This window comes from Pezoporus flaviventris, unplaced genomic scaffold (assembly GCF_033815535.1).
Source record: "Pezoporus flaviventris isolate CSIRO_AGI_PZ_B2104156 unplaced genomic scaffold, CSIRO_AGI_Pfla_v1 ptg000116l, whole genome shotgun sequence".
In the NCBI taxonomy this organism is placed as follows: Eukaryota; Metazoa; Chordata; class Aves; order Psittaciformes; family Psittacidae; genus Pezoporus; species Pezoporus flaviventris.
Genome location: NW_026892664.1, coordinates 575,635 through 588,349, shown reverse-complemented (window position 1 = coordinate 588,349; position 12,715 = coordinate 575,635). Strand labels below are relative to the sequence as shown.

General features: G+C 44.3%; 2 protein-coding genes and 1 pseudogene across 2 annotated transcripts; 1 reads left to right on the top strand and 2 right to left on the bottom strand.

Annotated features, from left to right (window-relative positions):
* Nucleotides 1-1,643: 1,643 nt before the first annotated feature.
* LOC133282142 (olfactory receptor 5J3-like) lies at nt 1,644-2,585 on the bottom strand. Its single transcript, XM_061478218.1, has one exon. It carries the CDS (start codon nt 2,580-2,582, stop codon nt 1,644-1,646), a length of 939 nt encoding a protein of 312 aa, XP_061334202.1. The 5' UTR covers nt 2,583-2,585.
* A 4,309-nt stretch (nt 2,586-6,894) lies between these two features.
* On the bottom strand, nt 6,895-7,866 carry LOC133282178 (olfactory receptor 5F1-like). Its single transcript, XM_061478249.1, has one exon. The coding sequence runs from the start codon at nt 7,864-7,866 to the stop codon at nt 6,895-6,897; it is 972 nt and encodes a 323-aa protein (XP_061334233.1).
* Nucleotides 7,867-11,473: 3,607 nt separating this feature from the next.
* LOC133282177 (olfactory receptor 8U3-like) lies at nt 11,474-12,432 on the top strand (annotated as a pseudogene).
* The last annotated feature ends 283 nt before the right edge of the window (nt 12,433-12,715 follow it).

Sequence of the window (12,715 nt, the reverse complement as noted above, 5' to 3'; positions counted from 1 at the left end):
GACAGTTATTTCAAATCTTCGGCCTTCTGATGCCTAGAGGGACACCTGTGACCATTTTGCACCTCTTGGAGGTGACCACAGAGAGTAATGGTATCAAGAAGTAACAAAAATCACAGAGGAAAAGGAATGGATTTTGTTCAGAAGTAGATGAATACAGCTTTGAAGGGGAAATGGGCATCTAAAGAGCAGGCATATGTGGATACTGTCATGTCCTGCTGGCAATAGTAAGAGTCAGCGTCAGGCTGGTAACTTTAGTAAACAGTAAGAACAAAGAATAAGAATAAAGAATAAGAATATATATATAATATATATAATAAATATATCTATAATAAAAAATAAAATGCAAACGATAAAGAATAAAGAATAAATAAAGAGAAAAGTTTTAAAAAAGAATAAAGATCTTAGTGCTGGCCAGGGTCACATCCCTGTTTGGGTTATTTTCCCCTGGATTAAAGAGTGTTTTTCCCACTGGTGATGCCACAGCTCAAGTGACCACAGGTGGAAAATCCCCATCCAGGACTCAGCCAAGCCTTCTCCTTCCTAAAAGCCCATCAGCTCCAAATCCATTCCCAGAGGAGCTTGTTAACACAGTTGGATCAGGGACATCTCTCACCTTTGAGTGATGAGCTGCTAAAGAAATAGGGAAGTTTTGGGTGTGTGGGGAAACCCTGTGGTGACTGTTTTCCCTGGTGGCATTGCGATTTTACAGCAACCAAGATATGGGGGAGCAGCAATTTGTGCCAGGAATGACTTCTTGCATAGGAAATAAAGACTTTTGGTTGGGTTTCTTCATTTCCTTCGATTTTCCTGCTGTTTCAGGGTCCTGGTTTGTTTGCATGTTTGCTTTGGGTTTCTTTAATCCCCATTGCCTCAAACCAAAGTGCAACTCTCTTGCGGCAAATTCTACTGATAACATTCTTGCCTTTGTTTGTAACAAACCAGTGTGGGTATAAATTAGAAAACTCCTTAGAGTATCTGTTAAAGGCTTTGAGAAAGGTAGAACTTGAGGAGGAAAACTGAAAGGGTGAAGTTCTACAGCTGCCTGAAAAGAAGTGGCAAAGCCCAATTTGACTGTGATTTAACTCAGCAGCCTGGTTCCAAACACAAACCCGATGAAGAATTTGCATTTCGCTCACTTGGCTCATGCACAATATGCCATTTCTCCTCAACTGCATTAAAACATCAGTTCATCCATTTAGATCTTGGGTTTCCATCCGTCCTGGGAAAAGCTTTTCATAGGAGCTGCCTCCCCCACCCAGCCCACAATTCACTGAGACCCCAACTAAACTGAGGCAAGGAAAATCAGTCTCATGGGTGTTGGTGTTCACATTTAACACAAGAATATATTGTGTTATATATAAATATATAGGTTAGGATGTATTTAATATTGTGTTTTGATATATATACACACATACATACGTGTTTATGTGTATAATTTGCAAGTCATAGGAACAGAGACCTCCTAGATGTCCTTTCTGAGCAATAACTATGTCCTGCTGGTCATAGTCACATCAGTGACTAGTCATGGTCACATCAGGTTGCTCCTGGCCTCATTCAGGCAGCTTCTGAACATGTCCAGGGGTGGAGGCTCCACAGCCTCTGGAACAAAGCCTCATGTTACCCACATCCCTGGATCAGGGTTTTCAAAGCCTGACTATGATTCTTTCTGCAGTTCTCCACAGAGCATCCTTCATCTCTTTGTTGCTCAAGCTGTAGATGAGGGGATTGAGCATGGGGATCACTACTGTGTAGAAAACAGAGACCACTTTGTCAGTGTTCAGGGAGTAACTAGAGCTAGGGCGTAAATACATGAAGATGGTTGTTCCATACAACGTGGTCACCACAATCAGGTGGGACATGGAGGTGGAAAAGGCTTTTTTCCTGCTCTCAGCATTACGGACCCTCAGGATGGCAAAGAAGATGAAGAGGTAGGAGACCAGAATGGCAGAGATGGTGCTGAGCTCAATGACACCAGCCAAGGAGAAGAGGATCATCTCATTGATGTACGTGCTGGCACAGGACAAAGCCAGGAGAGGAGGAACATCACAGAAGAAGTGGTTGATGACATTGAAGCTGCAGAAGGGCAGCCTGATGATGAAGGTCATCTGAATGATGGAGTTCAGGACACCCCCAGTGTAGCACCCTACCACCAGCCCCACACACAACCTCCGAGTCATAACAGAGGAGTAGAGCAGGGGGTTACAGAAGGCCATGTACCGGTCATAGGCCATGACAGCCAGCACAAAACACTCAGTTGTCACAAAGACGATGTAGAAGAAAGCTTGACCCATACAGCCAGCAAAGGAAATGGTCTTCTTCCCCAATAGAAAGTTGACCAAAGTCCTGGGGGCTACCACGGAGGAGAAGCAGATGTCAACAATGGAGAGGCTGCCCAGGAAGAAGTACATGGATGTGTGGAGCTGTGGGTGACCTCGGATGGCTACAATTATCCCTGCATTGTCCAGAAGGGTGATGGTGTAGATGAGCAGCAACAGCACAAAAAGGGCTGCCTTCGCCTCCGCTTGGTCACTGAGACCCTTGAGGATGAACTCTGCTACTGAGGTGTGATTCTGTTCTGCCATTCAGGGCTTTTGTATCTGGCAAGGAAGGAAAAAAGTCTTGAAAATACAGGACAGTGGAAACCATGCCTTTATTTGAACTGGAATGGGATAACTTGACAATTAGCACCCTGTGCACCGAGGGCATCCCCACTATCCATTTCCAGGGAGCTACAGTGGAATGGACTGCTCTGGCCATCTGCTCCAAGCTTGCCCTCTTACACAGCCCAAGGAAAGAGGAGGCCCCTTCTGAAGTGAGAGCATCCCAGCTTCCCCAAACACCTCTGAGCAGATTCATTTGTATCACTCAATCCCATTTGGTACCTACAAAATGAGGTGATGAGACCAATGGCTACAGCAGCAGAGAGGGATTGATGTGACACAGACCAAGCCATCAGCTCTGCCCTTGATCTCCTGTGATCAAGTTTCTCTGAAGACAGCTCTGATTTTGGAAGCAGCTTCTGGCTATAACTCATATAAGACTAAAAGCACAGTAGCTTTCCTTGGGTGGTTTTGGAAAAGTCATTGAGATGAAGCCTTTAACTTGCTGGGAATTAAGGAAGGAGAAGGGAAGGGGTGCTGCATGACCCTAAAACTCATTCAGGACATGAAGAGTTTAATATTACAGTCTTGGAAACCTTGGGGAGGTGAAGCCAGGAGACCATGAGCAAAATTTGGGTCTGAAGATGTTATTCCCTTAGTACTATTAAGAGAATATACGATTAGGAGGAATCAACACCATGATGAGACCATTGAGCTCTGCTAAGCCAAACTCACTCAACTCCGGTTGTCTAAGTTAGGCACTAAGTTAAGCTGTTCACCCTCATGAAAAAAAAAGTGTGAATTACAGGTTTCTGTCCCTGATAACATGAAGGTTCAGAATAAAACAATTAAATCTTTACAGGATTAAAGATGAGAATTAAAATCTTACCCCACCAGATGAGTGTCAGGACGAGAAGACTCAGCGAAGATCCATTCTCCATCAACAGAATATTTCTTTGTAGAAATATTCTTTACATTTTAAAGTGAATATCACTATTTCAGGGCCAGTGGTTAGGTTCATCTGTCCTTGTGAGTTTTCTCGTCTCTTATTTTCCAAGGCTCCTTAAACATACCATAAGCACCATGATAAGCAGCAGTGGCTAAATGGGCTACAAGAAAGATGGAGAAGGGCTTTGGACAGGGGACTGTAGGGACAGGCCAAGGAGAACGGCTTGAACCTGCCAGAGGGGAGACTGAGATGAGCTCTTAGGCAGAAGCTCTTCCCTATGAGGGTGCTGAGGCACTGGCACAGGGTGCCCAGAGAAGCTGTGGCTGCCCCATCCCTGGCAGTGTTCAAGGTCAGGTTGGACACAGGGGATTGGAGGAAGCTGTTCTAGTGGAAGGTGTCCCTGCCCGTGGCAGGGGTTGGAGCTGGAGGAGCTTTAAACTCCCTTCCAACCCAAAGCAGGCTGGGATTCTATAAGTACATCCCAGCAGGAATATTTCATCTCTTTAAAACCAACACAGAGGAGCAAATCTTTACCTGGCACAATTCTGAGCAGCCTCCCCAGTTGCTGCAGTGATTTCTACCAGAGCAGGGCTAACATGGACCTTTCATGGTATGGTCTCACGTACCTGTGGAAGGGGGTCACCTCTTACAGCTGTAAATTCTCTTCCACATTAGATGACACTGGATATCTGCACAGCAAATCAAGGGGATTATCTCTTGAAGGCATCCTCCTAGCTTCCAAACAAGAATGTCTCGCCTGAACCTCCAAGACCTTCCAGCCTATTTTCATCACCAGGTGAAGTTCTTCACTTGCACCAATGTGTTACTTTTATATCTCTCCCTGCAGGTCTTTGCAGGCAACAGACACAAACACTTGGGGAACAAGTATTTGTCACAGTTTTGGCTACAATTCAGGGCTCTAAGACATGTGAACCTTGGTTATATATTGCTGGCCCCTGAATGAGAACCCATGAGTCACAACAGCCTAAACTGCTAATAAAGGCTTAGCTGTGCACACAGGCTGATGGAAAATCTCTTCTAATTGTTGTCACAAAGATCTCTAACCTGTTACAACATTCAGCAGCCTCCAGGGACAGGAAAAGCAGAGATCCAAACAAGCACAAAGTGTTCTTCACAAGTCCTTTTGAAGAATCAAGGGGCAGGTGAGAAGGTGCAGCCAAAGGGCAGTCTATGTCAATTATCTTAAACACTTGCTGCAAGCAGCTTAGGTAATTACCTCTGAATGGATGCCTGGAGAAGACAGGTGGTATTATAGAAGATGAAGGCTGACCCAAACCTTCAATCACTAAATGAGCCTGAAAGGCTACTGTCCAATGTTAGGGAATCCACCACTTTCCTGGGGAGACTGTCACTGAGCTACTGATTTGTATCACTGAGAGCCTAGAGGACTGGCTGAGAGATGGACAAATGAGATGGGTTTGGGCTCACCTTGCTCCCCATCAGCGTGACATACAGACCAACACATGAGCTATAGGTGTCCCAGGTTATCTTCAAGTCTGTGAACTCCAGTGGTGCCATTCAGTTGGCCAAAGGAATGGCTGAGAAATGCTGCAGGACTCACTGGAACCCATGAGCTTCTGGAGGAAAGCATCAACGTCACCAGCACAACCAGCAACAACCTGCACCAACAAACCCAAATATGGATGGAGAAGAGCAATGCAGACAGCTGTGTTGACCCCTGGTTGGGTTTAGCTTCTACAAATGGCAATATTTTAACAGCAAGGTTTATATTTGAGGAGTTTCTGTGCCAACACTTTCACCAGTGATTCCTGTTTGTTCCCACTGTATCACCAATCCTTCAGGTACAGCTCAAAACGCCCTCCCCTTCCCTGAAAAGGTGAATAAAAACACATATTCCAGTTATTGCCGGAACAAACTTATTTTGCTTCTTACAACAGCATGACAAGGAGGAAAAACAACTTGTAGAAAGCAGATAGACAGTCTTTAGGTTATTAGGTATAAACCTTCAAAGTGTTTATCACTAAATTCCTCATCTTGTATCAGCTCTGTTGTGTCTAAGGATGTTTTGAGCCTAATAATTTTCCTCTTATAATGATGGTGGTAATGGAAAGGGGGAGTTTCAAATAAAAAATACATTGAAGTTACGTAGAACTGAAATCTAACCTAAGGAAGTACCATGACCCATAGGCTGGGTGGGCCTTATCCACCTGAAATTCAGATGTCCTGAAGTTAAATATATCAGAATCATGATATACATTCTATATGCAGCTGATACCTTTATATATCTTTATTATATCTTTATGCACCATCATTCACTTGAGCCATTTGAGTTCCTTCTAAGGAGGGAGACTGAGATCAGATATAATATCTACTTATTAAACTTCACTTTTGGCCAGTTAAATCCCACAACTAATGCTCTTGTGGATACAGAGAACTACATGCTTAGAGAAAAAAAAAAAAAGAGAATAACAGTAAAAATGTGTTTTATTGCAACTAATGCAGCATGGCTTTAATGTACATTAAGTTTGAATATATGTACTAAACAATTCCACTCAACAGCACATTTAGGAACCATCACTGTACAATCCTTTGCTCTGCATATTAACAAAGTCATTTGAAGTATTTCTTCACTATAAAAAGCACTTTGAAGGATTAAAGCGCAGCAGGGAAATCTTCAAATACCTTTGAACATTCTTTGATGGGTCGTTGATCAGGGACGAAAATTCCGAGAAGCTCCTCTCCAGCTTCCCTGTTTCCTGCAGCTTTAGGGAACTTTTCTTCCTCCTCTCTCCTCCAAGCCTCCTTGGTCTGCTCTGTGTGTTCTCCTGCATGCTCCCATCTGTCACGGGGATTACCTGGAAGCACTGAAATTCACCTTAAGTCCATAGATCACATCGCATGGCTGGAAGAGGTACAGCACTTGGTAGAGTGTCCACCATACTGGTGAATGATGTCCCAGCTGTAAGAGACCACAAGTGGGCTCTTGAAAAGACAGCTGAGAAACTAGTCCAAGTCCTCAGCAGAAATCTCATAAATGGGTTATTTTAACAGGACCGAGCCTTGTCATCATATTTCCCTTCAAGAAAGAAGCGATTTGGGGTTGCTTAAGCAATGGCAGGTACATAGGAAAACCCAACACATTCTTGCCTTCAAATATTCAGGAACAAGTTGGACACTTTAGCATGTTTCATCACAAATCAACCTTTGGTGGCTCTTCAGTGAGTATGTGTTTCTCCTGTTATGAAATACACTATCAAGAGGCAAATGTATAGCAAATTACTCCCACATCGATAAAGCTGGTCTACAAAATGGACAATAATATACAGAAGTATTATCACAGCTTCTCTCCAACCTCAAAAAGACTCAAAAACACCAACCCCACTCCCATCCAAATGGCGACTTTGGCAGGGAAATAATCGTTCTCCCCACTGTTCTCTTCAGAGCACTCTTTGTCTCCTTGTTCCTCAGACTGTAGATGAAAGGGTTCAACATTGGGGTCACCGTGGTGTAAAAGACAGAAACTATTTTGTCCCTGCCCACGTTGTAGCTGGAGCTGGGCCGTAGGTACATGAAGATAAGGGTCCCATAGAAGATGGTGACAGCCACTAGGTGGGATGCACAGGTACCAAAAGCTTTGCCCAGCACAGAGCCTGTCCTCATGACGGTGAAGAGGATGTGGCCATAGGAGATGAGGATGACTGATATTGTGGTGACCTCACTGAAGTCCCCAAAAGCAAACAGCAACACTTGGTTGAGGGAAGTATCAGAGCAAGCCAACTTTGAGAGTGGTGGCCCATCGCAGAAGAAGTGGTCAATGACATTGGGGCCACAGAAAGACACCCTCAATGCAAAGCCTGTGAAGACGGCTGAATTAAAAAGCCCAACTGCATAGGACCCAGCTAAGAGGGAAACACAGACCTTCTTGGACATGAGGATGGGGTAACGCAAGGGGTTGCAGATGGCAACATAGCTGTCATATGCCATCCCAGCCAGGAGGTAGCACTCTGTGATTGCAAAAGCAGCATAAAAATAGAGCTGCAGGAAGCAGCCAGCAAAAGAAATAGTCTTCCTTTCAGACAAGAGGTTCAGCAGCATTTTGGGTGTCACCACGGAGGAGTAGCACAGGTCCAAGAAGGACAAGTGGCTGAGGAAGAAGGACATGGGGCTCTGAAGCTGGGAATCGAGCCAGACTGCAGCAACGATGCCAAGGTTTCCTATCACGGTGGTGACATAAATGAGCAGGAAAAGCACAAAGAGTGTAACCTGGAAGTCGAGGCAATCTGTGAACCCCTTGAAAACAAACTCTGTCACCGTAGTCCAGTTTTCCCAGGCCATCAGTGTCCAAGAGGCTCCCAGTTCCCAGGCAGCAGGGTGGTTTCTGTGGCTTGGTTATGATGGCTTAATCCCTTGCTGAACTATTAGTGGGGTTTAAGCCTGTACTCTGTAGATAATGAAGACATTCTCTAATGAAACACAGCCAGGCACCTTGGCAGGATGCTTAGGTGGTCCACAACCACCTGCCCATGCAGGGAGTCACTGCTATTGACTACTGGTATGTGCCTACCTCTTATTCCTTTCTCCAAGGAAATCATTCAAAGACAGAACCTACACCTTATCATTGCTTAGGGGAACTAGAAAGGCCACAATGCAGACAAATAGAGCATATCCTATTGAAATTGTCTATGCTGATCTCTTAAATAGGATAAAATACATCCCCAAAAAGGATTGTGTCAGGAGAGGGGGTAAATACATAAGATATTAGGCATTTCTTATGTACATGTTTATATTTGTCCCTGTATAACCATTACCACTAAGCAAGGAGATGTTTGCAAAGAGAAAAGGCAATTTAAGCTCCTGTGACAATCACTGCTACATTCCTTCGGCATTGCCTCTAAGCAGATCTTCCTTGCCCATTTGCATGACTATTACACAGAAACATCTCTGTCTTGATAGTATTTTTCCACCTCCCAGCTTGCTTTATATACCAGAGCTTCAGAGAAGAAAATTTGTGATTCTATGATGCTGTGCTTCACCATTCCATGAAATCCTCCAAGTCTCCATTCCTTCCCTGTTTAGTTCTACATGGTGTTCCTGTCCATGTATGGCTGTGTCTCCCAGAGGCTCCTGTCTTCACTATTTATTGCTTTCCAGCTTAGATGGTTGACATAAGCTGCCAGCAGTCCCATTGGGCACATCACCCCATACCAGTCTTGTTTTCTCCCCCCTTTAAATATAATTGGAAAGTTGCCTAAGGGACTTCACAAGTCAGGCATCTGGAGCTATTACTGCCTCAACCCCTGAGATGGGCTGTCTTCTGGGAGCCAGAATGCACTGAAATCAGAAATTGCTGTGAGGTTATTGACAAAGAGCATCTCTTAGTGATGACATCTCAGCACCTTGTAACTACAGAAACCCTCAAGCTGGACAGCTTTATGAGCTTTTACTAAGACTGAGAACCCATTACCAAACCACAGTGTTACTCACCTACTCAAAAACGTTATTCTACAATTATATTTGGAAAATGGAGGTGATACTAATGACTGGAGAATAACACTCGAGTGTAAAGTTCAATTGATCACTCTAATTCCCTCACTGAATAGACTATCTCCTCTTGTGCCCATGCAGGGATATGGTCTGGAGGGAGAGGGACTGCCAGAGCAGTGAGCAGCGGCTGGGCTGTTGGGGACAGAGGGTAATGTGTTCTACTCTGCAGGAACATGGGGAGTGCCATAGGGGGTTTGTCTCTTCAATCTATCAAAATTGAACCAAAGGAGAACACCACTGTGTGCAGGGACCATCCCACGGTACCTGAGCAAGAGAAACAGAGCAGGAACAGAGACCTAGGCCAAGTTCAGCCAAGATTCCAGAGCATCAAGCAAGTTAGGGACTATGAGGCAGGTCCAAAACCAAGCCAACACAGGTCAAGTCAATCCCCTGGTCAGGTTTAGGTCCAGCAATTGCTAGGAAAGTCCATAAGAAACCTCAGATCACCCTCAAAGTATTCCATAGATGTGCACAACTCCTGCTAAAATGGAAACAAAAACTCAAATATAGTCCAACCACCTTGGGCTGAGCTTAAACAGAGATGGGGGCAAATGGGCCGAGGGTGGGAGTGGAGCCCCAGCTGAGTCTGCTCAGGGGGATAAAGGCCTATTAGCTCACCCTGGGACAATTCATCACTGCCTCAAATGCCCATTTCTCACCCTTGAATACAGTGGAAGCCCTAAAGCACCAGCTCAGGTGTTGGACATTCAGGCACTACATGTGGATAATCCCACAGAGGATGGAAAATTGGGCACTCAAGTGTGCAGAGGGGCAGCAGCAGCTCCATAGATGGAGTCACTTGTACTTCACGTTGCATTTAGGGACCCTCTGCAAGATCTGAAATGTCTCTAAACCCATTCTCATTCTGTTGACAAGGTCAAACTGAAAACTTTGTATGGTCCACAGGTATGTCAGAAGCATCCTATGAGCTGCTGATCACTGCTGCTGTGTAGCTGCGCTCAGGAATGACTCATCCACATCATGTCTCAGATGCCCAAGCACCACAATGCCTTTCAGATGTGATTTCACACCCTTTGCTTTTCCTTTTCTTTGTTTTCCTCTGGTAAAGCATGAGCAGCCCTGGAGGCTTCCTCCCAGGAGAGCACATGCAACTGTATTTACAGCCCCAGCACCACAAGCTGGGCTCTTGGAGTCTGGCAGGAGCTCACCTCTCCTCACATCAGGTGCTTAACAGAGCTGATGCTGGCACACAGATGTTCTCTGCTGCTTTGGGGATTAACCCGTGGCTCCCATCACTCGGTGGCAGAAGGAAGTCACAGGAGGTAATGCCAACACAAAGCAGAGCCTCACCTTCATTGAAGCAGTGGTATTTCTTCTTCATGTCCTCATGTCCTCTTTGGGAAAGCTACATCAGAAATCAACCTTACCAGTGTGTTTTTTCTTTATAATTAGAGGGAGCAATGGTGAATGCAGGTTGTTTTCTTTCACATATGCAGCAAAAGAAACATGCACCAATTTATTCAAGAGTTAAATGAGGATGAATCTTATTTTGTTATAAAGAAATGCAACATTGCAGATTGTCAGCAGAATATAGTCACTAACAAATAAGTACATTGTAACATCAACTCCTTTTCAATGCAAGCAGCTTAATGCTCATAGGTTTAGGATGCTTCAGTGTGCTGGAGCTCAGAAAGGTATAAATCATGTGAATTTTATCTGTTACGAATAATCTCAAATAGTTTAATAAATGTGATTTGGTGACTGGAATGATAACTAAAAGCCAAGGGAAAATGTGTGCAGTTTATTCATGTGTAAGATGGATTTCACTAGGACTGGGACTTTCTTTCCCCCGGATCACATGCGCTACTATGAGGTTTTCAGGTGTCTTCTGACCAAATTAACTCTGAATACTGAAAAGTGAAAGTGAAGAAAGATCTGATTCTTTTCTTTAATCTGAAAACACATGTGCTTGAATAAATTCATAGTTTTAAGAGTCCTAGCACTGAAAATAGCATTTGTGCCTTGAATGCAGTCCATGTTCTTTTCAAGATACCTCAGTTGAATAACATAAAATATATATAATTTGGGTTAGTTAATATAGTAGTATATACAGTAATGTGGCAGTTAAACTGGTCATTGTTTGGATTAAAATATGGTCCAAAAGTGCCTAAATAAATCCATCGTTTTAAGTGTTAGAGCATAGAAAACCAAAAATGCCATTTGTTACTTCAGTGTGCTTCCTGTTCTCTTATAAATACACTAACTGAAAACCAAAAACCGTACGATTTTGGGTTAAAAATATAGTACAGTATATGAATTCAACCAAAATGTGGCACTTACAGTGGTGATTGACTGTAGTTAAACATGGTCCAAAAATGAATCTCCGTTTTTAAAAAAATGTTTCTCTTCCTTTTGCCTCAGCAGGTAACACCAGATCATGGGAGGAAATCAAACCCAGATTAAATTCATCCTTTCAGGAATTACAGACAGCCCGGGTGCTCAGATCCCTCTGTTCGTGTTGTTTCTGCTGAATTACATTGTCATTTTGGTGGGGAACTTCGGCATTATCATCTTGGTTCGGGTGTCTTCCAGCCTCCAGACCCCATGTACTTCTTCCTCTCCCATTTTGCCTTCATTGACATCTGCTATTCCACAGTCATCTCCCCCAGGATGCTGGCAGACCTGTTATCAGAGGACAAAACCATTTCTTTTACCGGCTGCATGATGCAGTCTCAAAGCTTTACACACTTTGCTGTTATTGAGTGTCACCTGCTGGCCACGATGGCCTACGATCGGCACGTTGCTATCTGCCAGCCCCTGCTTTACGTGACCATCATCTCCAGACGTGTCTGCTGGCAGCTGGTAGCATCATCCTATGCATTTGCCTTCCTCAGTGCCATCATCTGCACATGGTGCACGTTTGGAGGTTCCTTCTGTGGTCCCAACCGCATTGACCACTTCTTCTGTGACGTTGTTCCTGTGCTAAAGCTCGTGTGCTCTGACACACACAGCAGTGAGATGGTCATCTTTGCCTTCGTCACCATCAACGTAGTGGGTACGAGCGTTATCATTTTGCTCTCCTACATCTCTATCATCCGCAACGTGCTGAGGGTGTGCTCAGCACAGAGCAGGGCCAGAGCCTTCCATACCTGCACCTCCCATTTGATGGCTGTTGCCTTGTTATATGGGTCAGCATTCTTCATGTACCTACAACCTCCATCTAGCCACAGGAGCCTGGATAAGGTGGCTTCCATCCTCTATGCTGTGGTCAACCCCATGCTTAACCCATTTATCTACAGCCTGAGGAATAAGGAGGTGAAGGAGGCTCTGATCAAGTGCAGGAGAAGGTTCTTCAACCACTGGCAACACAGAAGAGTTGTATTATCCAGGACATGAAGATTTCATGTCAAGTGAGAAAGCTTATGGGGCACTGAAACAATGGGATTTCCCACTAATCCTCATGACTTTATGTAGGTTCTTACACTGTTCCTGCACAAAAGCCAATGACAGTATTGGATGAGAAAGAGACTCCCCCAAATCACATCTGCATTGGAAGGAACCCAAGAGGAACAGCAACCTCAAACTTCATTACATTTTGCTGTTATCCTCCTCTAGGAAGAATTTACCCTCAATTATTCCAGGCCTCTTCTCACAGGAAATACCAATCAGCTTTACTTGG

What these genes read in the sequence shown, in the direction of transcription:
- LOC133282142 (XM_061478218.1), bottom strand. Translation starts at nt 2,582, where the DNA reads ATGGCAGAACAGAATCACACCTCAGTAGCAGAGTTCATCCTCAAGGGT.
- LOC133282178 (XM_061478249.1), bottom strand. Translation starts at nt 7,866, where the DNA reads ATGGCCTGGGAAAACTGGACTACGGTGACAGAGTTTGTTTTCAAGGGG.